The sequence below is a fragment of the Puntigrus tetrazona genome, chromosome 7 (assembly GCF_018831695.1).
Source record: "Puntigrus tetrazona isolate hp1 chromosome 7, ASM1883169v1, whole genome shotgun sequence".
Taxonomy (NCBI): domain Eukaryota; kingdom Metazoa; phylum Chordata; class Actinopteri; order Cypriniformes; family Cyprinidae; genus Puntigrus; species Puntigrus tetrazona.
This window is the reverse complement of record NC_056705.1, coordinates 34,773,833-34,786,483: the sequence shown is the minus strand read 5'-3', so window position 1 is coordinate 34,786,483 and position 12,651 is coordinate 34,773,833. Positions and strand designations below refer to the sequence as shown.

General features: G+C 35.4%; 1 protein-coding gene across 1 annotated transcript; it reads right to left on the bottom strand.

Annotated features, from left to right (window-relative positions):
* Positions 1 to 1,810: 1,810 nt before the first annotated feature.
* Positions 1,811 to 8,018, bottom strand: LOC122349544 (cadherin-4-like). The gene is made up of 11 exons (XM_043245634.1): positions 7,888 to 8,018; positions 5,892 to 6,006; positions 5,291 to 5,520; positions 3,763 to 3,903; positions 3,528 to 3,683; positions 3,081 to 3,228; positions 2,820 to 2,992; positions 2,608 to 2,736; positions 2,324 to 2,509; positions 2,106 to 2,240; positions 1,811 to 2,008 (listed from the first exon to the last, which is right to left on the bottom strand). Exons 1-11 carry the CDS (start codon positions 7,936 to 7,938, stop codon positions 1,967 to 1,969), a joined length of 1,506 nt encoding a protein of 501 aa, XP_043101569.1. The 5' UTR covers positions 7,939 to 8,018; the 3' UTR covers positions 1,811 to 1,966.
* Positions 8,019 to 12,651: the final 4,633 nt, after the last annotated feature.

The following is a 12,651-nucleotide window of genomic DNA, read 5'->3' as shown; positions in this document are numbered from 1 at the left end:
CAGTTGAACTGTTTGGTTAAGATAATTTTGTGTTTGAATGGCTGCGCTAATTATTTTAGGCTGTGTGTTTACACAGTAAGTACAATGCATTGGAGTACAATGCATTGGAGAAGAGTGTCAAATCATTTGAGAAAAACTGTAATGCCCACAATAATCTCATAACTCCCCACATACTTATACAAAGAGCTATATCATTCATATTTAACTTCAGTTATTTGGCTTATAGGCCTAACTTCCACACTGCTGTTTAAAACATGGCCCAACTTTGTGTATCTTTTACACGGGGGGTAATGCCTGGCTATTTAATTTGCTTCATTTGAAGGACAAATTGTTGAATTAAAAGTTGAAATGGGCCAAAGAGATAGGAAACTGGGGTCTATAAAATCAGAAATTAAATTGAAATGCATATTCTTAATGCATAAAATGAAATACAATATACATCACAATATTAATAATATAGTATTCAATTTGAATATATTATATTTTTCTTAAAAGAGCATGATTAATACTAGTACTAGAATACATCATGGCATTTTTTTGCAATTGGAATGTAATTGCGTTTAATGCATTTGATTTAAAATGTTAGTTCACCTCAAAATGAAAATTCTGTCATTAATTTACTCACCCTCCAAATATTTTTGATGCATTCTGCATACAAAGCAATGTAATGAACATGATTAACATCCAGAGATGTAAAGTAAACCATGTGACATCAGGGGTTTAACCGTAATCTTACAAAGCTACAGGAATAAAAATAATGACTTTCTCATTTTTTCTCAGTTTTGCGCTGCTCACTGGGAATGATCCTAAATCATCCCTTGGCCACTTCAGACTTGTACGCTTCATTTGCATTTTCAGCTGTACTAGTGCCTTTTTATTTGTTTTCACATGCATCTTTAATCGTGAGAGTGAAGTGGGGGCAGCACGGCAGGTTTTTGCCTATAGGATAGATAGGACTGCCTTCGTATACAATAAATCTCGGTTTGATCAACACAAGATCAATGATAAATAAGCCTTTTTTTTTATTAAATGACTGCTTCATTGCACATGGCCTAGACTTTGTTCATTACTGAGACGGGAACTACAAATGGGGTCTCTTTCATGAGTCTCTTTCATGAACTCTTACCACAGGACTGTAAGTTTTATAATATCCCTGGTCTGGTCTCTATCCTGTACTATTAATTGTAGATTAATAGCAACTAAGGAATATAATTCATTTGAACGACAACTTTGGATACTGGTAGTCCAGTTGCTATTGTTATTATTACTCCAAGAGTACAGCAAGATTTTATCAATGAGTTTGGGGGCTTCGTGTGAGGTTTTATTTAAAATTGTGCTTATTTTAGGGGGTTTTAATATTCATTTAAATCTGCTCAGGAAATGTGACGGCAAAGGACTTTTTGAATTTAATTGATTGTTTTGACAACTCAATTAGTCAATGTATGTCATATGTATGGCCATAATTTTGACCTGGTATAACATATGGGCTCTTTACCGAAGATCTAGAATTATATGACCATTTTATCTCTGATCACAAACCTGTATTATTTAATGTTCCTATTGCAAATCTCTGCAATGCTTTCATAGTTTTTCCTCTACGACTGATACAGAATTTGTTGCAATATTGCAATAATGAGGTATGTAAAGTGTCTGACTCTGTTCTTCAGGATATGGATGTTTAAGAGCATTTATATCGGTTGCATTCAACCTGGAAGATGTGTTAGATAGGGACTCCCCTAAAAACTAAACAGCATAAAGTTAGGTCTGATCCATGGTTAAATAATGAGATGAGTCTGTACACAGGCAGAAAGAAAGTGGAAATGAAATGTATTATGATGTTTTAAGGAAGCATTAAAACATTGTCAGATTAGCCTTTTCACTTCTCAAAAAAAGAAAGACATACAAAATATAAGGTGGCTAGTGGTCCACAAGTCCACTGGACTAGGAAAGTGATCCAGCATATTTTTTAATCAGTCCCCTTTTCCTTCTCATTGACAGATACAGTGTCCTGTAAAAAATAAAAAAGGCATCAGTGGCTGTACCAATTCTGTATTCACCAATTCAGTAACAACTGTTGAATCTTTAGGTTTGGAAATAACCTTTACCTTTGGAGGTTCATTTACATCTTCTACATTCACTGTGACCGTGGCAGTCGAGGTGGGAAAAGAACCTATAAACGGATCATCGTTCTCAACAATTACAGACAGAACGTACTGCTTGGTCTTCTCAAAGTCCAGGGGCTAAATGGAAAAGAAGGTGTCTTTCACTAAGGCATGTCATCACAACCAATTGTCCAATCAAACAAATGAGCAACACACAGTACCTTTGCAGTGGTGATGATACCCTCCAGCTGGCTGGGTCCAGTACTGACATTGAAAAACCCATCCTCATCACCACTAATAATCTGATACTTTGTTGACCAGGCTGGGGACCCAACTTCATCTTCATCGGTAACTGTTAGATTAGCCACTATATGCCCTACTTCATTTTCTGGAACAGATACGGAGAGCTAAAAGAGATATATAGCGATTGTAGTTAAGTATGAAGGAGTTTGAAGAATTATTAATATAGTATAATATTCTCAATTTAAATATATATATATATTACCAAAGTTTGCTCAAACTGAGGTGGGTTATCATTGCTGTCAGTAATAGTAATAACAGCTGTGCCAGTGGTCGACAAACCATTTCCTTCCATGTCAGCAGCTTTAATTATTAAAGTATATGTGGGCCATTGCTGAAAAAGAAGATAACCGATGAGTTTGTTTACATGAAGTAATTTTAGCACCACTTTGAGGTTCATCAGATTTAACTTCTCGCCTCTCTGTCCAGGTCTGTCTGTAGCACACGAATGGTTCCAGTTGAAGAGTTGATGTCAAACATGTTTGGTTTTGGAAGTTCCGGCTCTTGGCTGAGAATTGAATATCTGATTATACCATTATCTGTGTCTGGGTCATCTGCATCAGTGGCTGTGACTGTCATGAACTCAAAATCTTTGTTGAGAGAATAAAGAATTATTAGGTGGTAAGAGCTGGTATAAAAAATATATATGAAAAATATATGAAAGCGTTATACACCTACGTTTTATTGCAGCTACTTGAACATGTCCGTTAAAAGGATTTTCAGTAAACACAGGCTTATTATCATTTTGGTCGATCACAATGATGGGAATTTCGACTGAAGTGTTTGCTATATTACTCGCAGCACTTGATACTGCATGAACGAAAAGCTAAAGAATTTAGAAGAAATATATAGACATGTTAAGGGACAAATATCTGAGGTTCATTAAATAGTTCAATCAAAACTAGATTTGTGTCTATTCACGTCTATTAGTATTTTTTATTCATGCAAATGTAATCATATAGAAATGTATGTGTTTTTAGTAGATATATACACACAGTCTCTGCATGAGAAACGCATGAAAAAAATCTCCTCAAAGATTTATAAAAATGATCAGACAACCCACCCAAATCTGAAATACACTAAAACTTGGTTTTAAAAGTTTTAAAACACAAAAAATGAACTTACTCTGTACAAAGCTTTTTTTTCTCTGTCGAGTGGCTGAGTTACAAAGACATTCCCTGAGAATCTCTCAACAGTGAAAATCCCCTTCGGGTCCAGATCTGCCCCTTCGCCCGTGATGCTGTATATCATTTGAGTTTCCTTGGCATAGTCTGACTTCATCTAAATATGGAAAGCAATAAGAGAAAGTCAGTAACAGACAAACCTTGCTCTCATCCATCTCTTCATGACTTTCACTCACCTGGACCAGGAACATCGGGTGAGGACCTTTGCTGTTCTCAGGTACACGGACTGGAGGAACAATCCAACCTCTTTTTGCTCTTTTTAGACCTGCTGAAGACCTTGCAAATGCCAAAGGTGGATGATCAAGTGGAAAGTCTCTCTGTGAAACAAAAACAGCATAAGAAGCAAACCGTCACTGTATAATCGTGCAATGACTGTTAAATTCAGGACACACTAGTATAGCAAGGTTGACTTTTATGAATGACTTCAAAGTATGATTTCTTAATCTATAATTACATTTCCACTAGTAAAAATAAAATTCATGATATCTTGAGAGATCAAGAGTGTATTTCTTACAAGTAAAAAATAAACTCGGTAACACTTGCTATGAAGCCTGTATTTATAACGCATTATAAAGGTATTCTTAAGATAAATGACTTTATAATATGTTGTATCATCTTATGAATATTCATAAGAAAAGTTTTAATGTGTTATAATATTAATTATTGTTATAATTATTTGCAGCTGTAGCTTTAAAGACTATGATAATTTAACACACAATGAGCACGATTCATCCATTTAAGTTACAATGGGTTATATTTCTCATAGTTATAATGCATAAGTTTCACATCTTGCCATTTTACTTATGTTACTTTACTTAAAGCAGACAAATACCACTTATTAACATCACGTTCATAATATTATAATATTATAATATCACATTCATGATATCAGACATTAAAATTGTGACTAGTGACAATTAAATTACTGTTATTAATAATAAATATATTTGCTAGAAGCAATTCAATTGGTAATATCAAGAATAGACGTTCACACTCGCAACCACGTGATTACTGATATCAAAAATGGAGAACTATATTTCCGATACGTGAAATTGGAATTTTTACTAGTAGGAAATCAATTCGTGAAAAAAATGATGCATGGATTGTAGAGGAACAGTTGCATTATATGTAACCAAACTATATAATGTAAAACAATTGGTTGTCTTGTGCTTCCATCTAGTGGACAGCATTAGTGTTACGTGATGAATAGTTTTTAAATCATGCTCTCTAGATGATTTATACACAATTCGGTGTTAATTATACAAATGGTGTAGGAAGAGTTTAAATAAAGTAGGTTTATAAAACCGAATAATTTTACGGATGGCAAAACAAATAAAAATTCTGTTGACTCATAGGAATAAGGAATTTTGATTGCGACTTGTATGGTTGAAGAAGATTATTTGGTACTGGGACCCCTAGAAAACACCTTAAATTAAATATAATGTTAGATATTGACAGCTCATCGTGGATTTGGAGATATATTACATGTTACACATGTTATATTTTTGGACCAAATTTCACTTTTGTTCCTGAAATCAGTATAATCCAGATTTTTATTAAACCAAGATTAGATTTTGCAATCAGTTTTAGAATCTTACGTGTCTATTTAAAGTCCTATAATAAATGAACACATAAAACCCCCTGAAATGTCCACTATAGGCTTTTTGTATTGCACAGCAGTTTCTTGAAGGAAATGATTGGTACCTGTGGATGGGAGGCGTTCATCCCGTTGGCATTTTGGACAAATTCAACTCTGATAGATACAGTGTGCTTCTTGCCACTGGCGTCCAAAGCATGCACTGAAAACACCTCGTAAGCCTCATGAAGAGTGAGTGGTTTCTTCAGTGTAACGCTCCCGTCCGTGTTCACATCAAACCGCTTGTCAAGAGACTGAAAGAGTACTCTTGTCCTTCCATCGCATGCATTGAAATTTACTGTCAAAAATCAAAAAGGGAATTAACTGGTTAATCAAAGCATCCTATTATGTATGTAACCTTGGTTCCCTGGGTAGGGGAATTGGCTAATTGCACTAGCACCATCTTCCAAGGTAGTACATCAATGATGGCTTAAAAGGATGCAGTTCTAAAAAAGGAGCAATGTTATGTCCTTTTGAGATATGGGTGACGTAATGCCTCAGAGGTTGGCTCAGAGCTTGCAGCTGAGTGAGACGACTGATCAGTGTTGACAGCAAGTTTAGTACGTAGAGTGCATGTATAAAATTGGACTGTAAAATTGCCAGATATTACAAATATTTAAACAAAAGCTCTCACCATTAGTTTTCTTAGAGATATTGAATATAGCTTACCTCTTCCTAGTGTTTTTCCTTTGTAAATGTGGTCTCTGCGCACTTTAAAAACCAGCAACTCCGACTCAAAGCCAGGTGTGCATGGAGACTCCTCCGCAAATCCACACAAAAACATCTAATTTGAAACGCAATAAATATCGTTCATTAACATATGAATTGTAAGCTCTTTAGATTTTATTAATATTCATGCACAAGCGTCTACATGGCTGCCAATGTTTGAATGCAACTTGGAATGAAAATACCCACAGTAGAAGGGGCAGGTTTAATTTTTATTGTATAATTATGTAAAATAACCGTTGCTGTGATGCAAAACGTATAACTTTTCAGCACAGCAAGAATAGCAACACAGTGAAATCGCTTTTAGAAATAATTGGAATTGCATAAAAAAACTATTTGATACCAAAATTCGAATGTTTTTCTTTTTATCTAGTCATTGACATAATCCACATCTGTATCGAAAAAACACTTTTCCCCATCCATCGCTAATTACTAGGTCAGTCATTGAAATTTGTATTATATGTAGCCTAGAAAATAGCTTGAGCAAACGGAGCCTCCAAATAATCACTAAAAAGCTGTCACTGACACCAGTTTTATCACAATCACGGCGTTCTGTTGTAATTGAGAGATGTTCAAAAAATCAGTAGATATGTATGTGATTTGCAAGATTGCTCAATGCTGCAAAATACATTGTAATAACAAACATATGATTCTTTTAAGAGCACAAACAAAATTAAGCACTGGTGTTTTCTAAATCAGTATTGCTAACATCCTATTATTAAAGTTTCAGCTTTAGGTGCTTTTGATTTTGTCTGAGGCTTTTCAGTGCATGAGAAAATGAGAAGAGAGTCAGTCATGTCTTATGCTGAATGCGTGAGAGTTGGGAGCCCTGAGTCTATATGGGCTTAACTGTGGATTATTTCCCATTATTTGTAAGAAAATGTTCCCAGTGACAGCATCTTTGAGATTACGTGAATGGTTGTCTCACTCAGACACAAACAACACCACAATTCTATGAGCAACTTTACTAACTGCTTGTGCCCTTGATTTCTGCATTTGTCAGCGATTTCTCAAAACCTGTTGGTGAGTCAAAATCGGGGCTAAAATCGTGAACTTGTGAATCATCTGAACTCGGCATTACAGACTACTCATTGGACATTAATTGACATTAATTGATTATTTACCTGCCTCTCCTGATCCAAACCTTGCAGCCGCTGTGAATAAATTCTTGAAACTTACCTGTTTGCCTCTTTGTCGCCTATGTTTTGACAGAAGGCCAGACCAACTGAAGATTTATATATAATTATGTGAAACTGTATATGCATTGTTGTGATTAATTGCAGCTGGAATAGTAATGTAGCTGTAAAAATAGTTGCCTGCTGAAAATGTGCACTTCTTTATCTTGACTAGATAGACATGGCGAGTTTGTCTTACACGTTAGATGTGATTCACCTCATAGTAACAATCCATCCTTTGAGTGAGTGTACTGGTCAGCCGATCTGGTTTCATCTGTTAAAGTTAACCTTTTCAACATGTTACTGTGTTGTTGTTGCTCAGTAATGTCATGGACGGTGGCCAGTGCTCGGGTGAGGACTGAAGGCAGTGACTGAGTAGATCTAACGTGACATTTTTACGGAAGTCACAATGTCTGGTGAAAAATCACAGCTACTTTATGCAGGCTGTATGCATACTGTGGATTTATCAGTTTAATATGATAGTTACATAGCCCCTAGACTTCACTTATCATGACAAAAACCAGACAATATGAGGCCTTTAAAGGGGCCTGTTTTAGATTTGATTTGATCTGATCAGCATTTGTTCATAAGCAGAGGACGCTCTCAAATTGTTAGAACTTAGTACTATTTGTTTTTTGTAAGCACGTTCACAAAAATCAATGTCCTAATTGAACTATGGCCTAATCCTGTCTTAGTCTAAAGTCTGTCTGTGCCAGACCTCAAAGTTTTTGGAACGTGTACAGGTATGAGGGATAAAATCCTACCTTACAAAGGAAAATAATAACTCCCAATCTCAAAGTCGTCATTGTTTTCATTTGAAGCAAAATGTTTTGCAAGGTCCTTCAGGTAGTGCTTCCTTACTTTTAAGAATGTGCAGTTATTTAAATATGCTTGTTGTAGGGGTGGGGTTTGAGAGGTGGAGTTTGCTGCCATTGGATAGTGATGGGAAGTTCGGGAAGTTTTATCCACCCTTACCTTTGAGTCTTTTTGTACATTTTGTTCTTTTTAGCAAAACAATTAAAACGTTATGTACCACTTCCATGAAATAACTAACTGAAACAACTGATTAGTTCATCTCTCGAGTCTTTGAGATTGAATCGTTTTTTCATCTCCTGACAGCCCCATAAGCTTTAACCAATGCAGTATGATCCGGAAAGAGAACTGATTAGTTCATCTCCCAAGTCTTTCAAACTAATTCCAGTACAAAACCTATAGGATATTGCGCAAGCTTTACTGAAAAAATCACTTTCCAAGATGATACATTAAAGATTTGTTCAAAAGGAATGAATCGTTCAAAAATGTTTGCTTCTTGCTTTTTGTGTGAGTGGTGTCAGGATAAAAAAATCCTCAAAACTGAAAGTGCCTGTATTTGTCAGTGAATGCACAGTACAGTATCAGTATACACTTTAGTACAGTATTTTTTGACTGGATTAAAAACAAGGTCTGCAATATCTTAAAAGGGGTCACTGATTACTTTTTTAAACTTTAGTTAGTGTGTATGTTTGATCTTAAAGTATATCTGCAGAGCTACACTAAAAGTTCAGTGCAATGGGAAAAATTGTCTTTATTGAATATGTTTTGTAAGGCCTACAACAAACAGCCGGTTGGGACTACAACAAGCTATTTCCTGGGTTAGTGGCATAACAAACCATGGAATTTGCCTCTGAGAACATGCAAAAAGGGGTTGGGGGCACGTTGGGCTGCTTTAGAGAAGAGGAAGAGTTGTAGTATATAGCTGGGGGCAGGGGGGGTTGTTTCTTCTTCTGGGGTCAACTGTTTAAAAAAAGAAATCGTCATTAATCGCTTACCACCATGTCATTCCAAAACCATAAAAGCTTAATTTATCTTCGGAACACAATTTACGATATTTGTGATGAAAAGCAGGAGGATAACATCCTGATCCTGGAACATCATTGTAATTAAAATCAGTGTTTGGAACTTGTGCATCAGTGTAATTCATCAATCATTTCTTCTCATTTTAGGGATTACTTATGGGTAGGATTTGGTTTACAGATATGGTCGAGATAATTTTTTATATTTTTTGAAAACGTGTTAACCTAAGAGCAAAATCAGGATGTACTTTGTCCAAATAAGCGGAGGCAAACACAAGTTTTAAACATTTTGTCATAATAATTCCATTATGTTAATCAACCATTATTAATTTGAACTCAGTTATTTTGTGTTGGGACTACATAAATAGTTTTAGGGCTTTCACGCTGCAGGAACTTTTTCATAGTTGCTAGAACTATTTGCAGAAGTTACCACATTTTGGCACGTTCTCACTACATGAACAGCAAAATCAGGTGCTGCTTTTGAGCAAGCGGCTTAGCATAACCCCAACAGTTGGCTCTGTTGACAGAGGAGAGCATACACATCTTGTTGCTTGGGTTCGGGCCCAATAGGAAAATACCTAGAACTTGAGATCTGTCCAACCTGTACTTGGATGGTTGCTCGGGGGGCGACCAATCAACATCCTGGACAGCCTCAGACAGGATTTTCGCTAGCATTTCATCAATTGGAAGCTGGGGGCTTGTGCAGCCTCCTCATACTTCTCTTCATTCAGCTATGGTCAATAGTACCATATAATGTTCAGCATGAATGCAAGCGGTTTTCACAGTCATATTTGGTATCATTTAAACAATATTTTGAATCAAAGTATACGTGTAGCTAAATTAGATAAGAAACGAAATATGCAAAATGGCAACGTGTTTCCATATTTACATTTTTTTCATACATGTGTGCAAATTTTATTGCAAAATGAAAATTCAATTTAGATTTAATACAAATTTTCAATTTTCTACACTAGTTTTAAAACCTTGTTTTAAATTAAGTTTTAAAAAACCTTTAAAAGCTATTTAATGAAAATGCTGTTGAAATGTCATATGTTGCAATGCATTTAAGAAAACAGGAGACATTTAAATCACCTTTTGCTGCTTCTTTGCCTCAAAATGCATTTTGAAATTCATTGCATTTTGCTATAATTATCACACAGTATTACGAAGAAAATGCAATTACAATTCTTAATGCATTTAGGAAAATTAAATGATTATATTTCTTACATTTAATAAATTTGAGTAATACGTTTTCATTTTAATTTTGCAACTTATAAAGCTTTAAAATATGTATTTAATTAGCATTTAAATTTAATTGCACATGGATCTCACAGACCATATTTACATCTCAAATTGTCCTACAGAGTTTAGATTTCTAACGACACTAAAAACTTGCTCAGGTGTGCTTGAACTATTGCAGTTACCTGAATATAATTTGTAGTTGTGCATAGGGGAATATAAACACAGTAATGTCTAATTGCCTAATTAATACACTTTTTTTTTTACTCCAGTTGGTTTCCTTATAACAATTTCTTCTACAAATTCTAGAGCTTGGTTTGCAGTTTCCAAAACATGTAACAAATTATTCTTTAAATCATTGTGCTATATGAGGACACAAATTTGTATAATGACACAGGTATGACATAGGTATTACATGTCCCCACTTTTCAAAATGCTTAAATCATAGAGAGTGGGTTTGTGAAAATATAAAAATGAGTGTATTTTCATGTATAGGGTTGGTTTAGGTGTAGGGTTTGTGTAGGATAATGGCACATACAGTTCGAACAGCATAAAAAAACATTACCCCTATGAAATGTCTCTACAAATCACAAAAACAAACTCTGTGTGTCTGTGTGTGCGTGTGCATATGTAATTTTACAAAATCAACAAAAGAGGGCAGACATGACTTCGGAAACAATGCCCAGTAGCGTCTGTAAAAACAGTCATCTAACCGATCTTAATGGGTAATAAACAAATTATTTGGTGCGTTATGTTTTATATATAATTTTAGATATAGATAGAACTGGTTTATATAAATAAATAAATTGCATGTATGTACAGTATAAGCATTTTAGCCCTGACAGCCTGATAACCTCGGTGTTCACGTTAGGCAGATGAACTGGTGATTGAAAAAATTTGACACATCATACTGTAAACAGAGGCCATACCATTATCGAGACAGCCAAATGAATCAATCAGTCCTTTATTTATATATCGACGATATCTGCTGGAAATTAAGTGTCCCCCTCTCAGCAAGCCAGAGGTGACAGCGACAAGGAAACAAAACAGAACGGAGAAAAAACCTTGTGAGATTACTATAACTCTTATTTTGTCAGCTGCAGTACAGATTCAGTCAAATAGTAAATGGTTTATCACCAAACTTCATAGATGCGTGTCTCGTATCCTCATCACACCTTTGTTACACTGATTAGATAATATAACAGACTTTTTGGATTCTTATTTCAGCTATTGTACAGAAGTTAGGCAATTTAAGTGTATTTTCTAATGTGGCAGCTGTACCCTATATTACTGTAAGATCTTTAGTTCAGCAGCAAGGCCAATTTCAAGCATGTGTTTTGCTGAATAAATAAGCTTTCCATTTGATGTATGATTGTTAGGATGGGACAATATTTGTATTTTACGGCTATTGCTACAAATTTACCCCAGACTGGTTTTGTGGTCCAGGGTCACATATGAGAATTTTAGTTAGCTCTTTTACAAAGAACAGTTGACATTGTGTAGTACTGAACTGAATAAAACATACAGAGCACCGCATAGTGCTGTATCTAAAAATATTCTGCATGCACCTGCAGTCAAAAGTCACTCATAAGTCACCAAGTTACCAACCTCAGTAACCTGCTTTGTTTTAGATAGCTATATTGTATGTGATTTCTTGCCCTTACCATTTCCACCACAGCCATCACCTACTGGCCAGTCAATAAAAGTGAGCGACCATCAACAGGTTGTCTTCTGTCAATTGTGGATGCTATATATGTTATAACTGTAAAAGTATATTGAACTGCAGCATTTCTTCTAAATGTTTTGATGATGGAGTTGAAAGTTACATGGCTTAGCTTACAAGAGTTTCAAAATCCCAAACCTCCACAAGCGATTTCCTCCATCCCCACTATCCAATAGACGCTTACAGCAGCTCGCCCTGTGGTCATACATGGCTTGAAAGTACTTGTGTAATCATTGCGTACTTCTGATTTAAATATAAAACGTGTTTTACATGATTGGTAAAGCCCCGAGTAGATAGGACTTGCAAGATTCAGCCTGTAATGCCTCACATTACCTGAACATCAGAAATGACAAAGGTTCTCAGGGGAGGAAAATCTGAGATGAATCAAACTAGTGGAGTGTGAGCCGGATGAACTAACCAGCCTTAGCCTCTGCCATAGGAAGGCTTTTGTTAACCACATGGCCTGGACTTTATTTAAAATGACAGCATGTTGCATTTTGCTTACATTCTTCTAATTACATGTCTAGCTTATTGATCTCCTCTCTCTTCAAGTCCTAGATTAAATGTAAATAATTAAATGTATTGGAATATATAATAATTTCTCAGCACCTACAGCAATCACACTAGTTAACATTTTTGTAATCCACATTTTACACACAAATCCAAGAACTGCACACACAAAATGCAAAATTTGCACATCTCTTGCAAAATGTAGCACTGATTTAAAAAAAAAA

What these genes read in the sequence shown, in the direction of transcription:
- LOC122349544 (XM_043245634.1), bottom strand. Translation starts at nt 7,938, where the DNA reads ATGAAAACAATGACGACTTTGAGATTGGGAGTTATTATTTTCCTTTGT. An exon ending in AAAAAAAAGCTTTGTACAGA is followed by an intron (nt 3,229 to 3,527) that starts GTAAGTTCATTT and finishes TAAATTCTTTAG; the next exon opens with CTTTTCGTTCATGCAGTATC. An exon ending in CTCAGTTTGAGCAAACTTTG is followed by an intron (nt 2,510 to 2,607) that starts GTAATATATATA and finishes TATCTCTTTTAG; the next exon opens with CTCTCCGTATCTGTTCCAGA.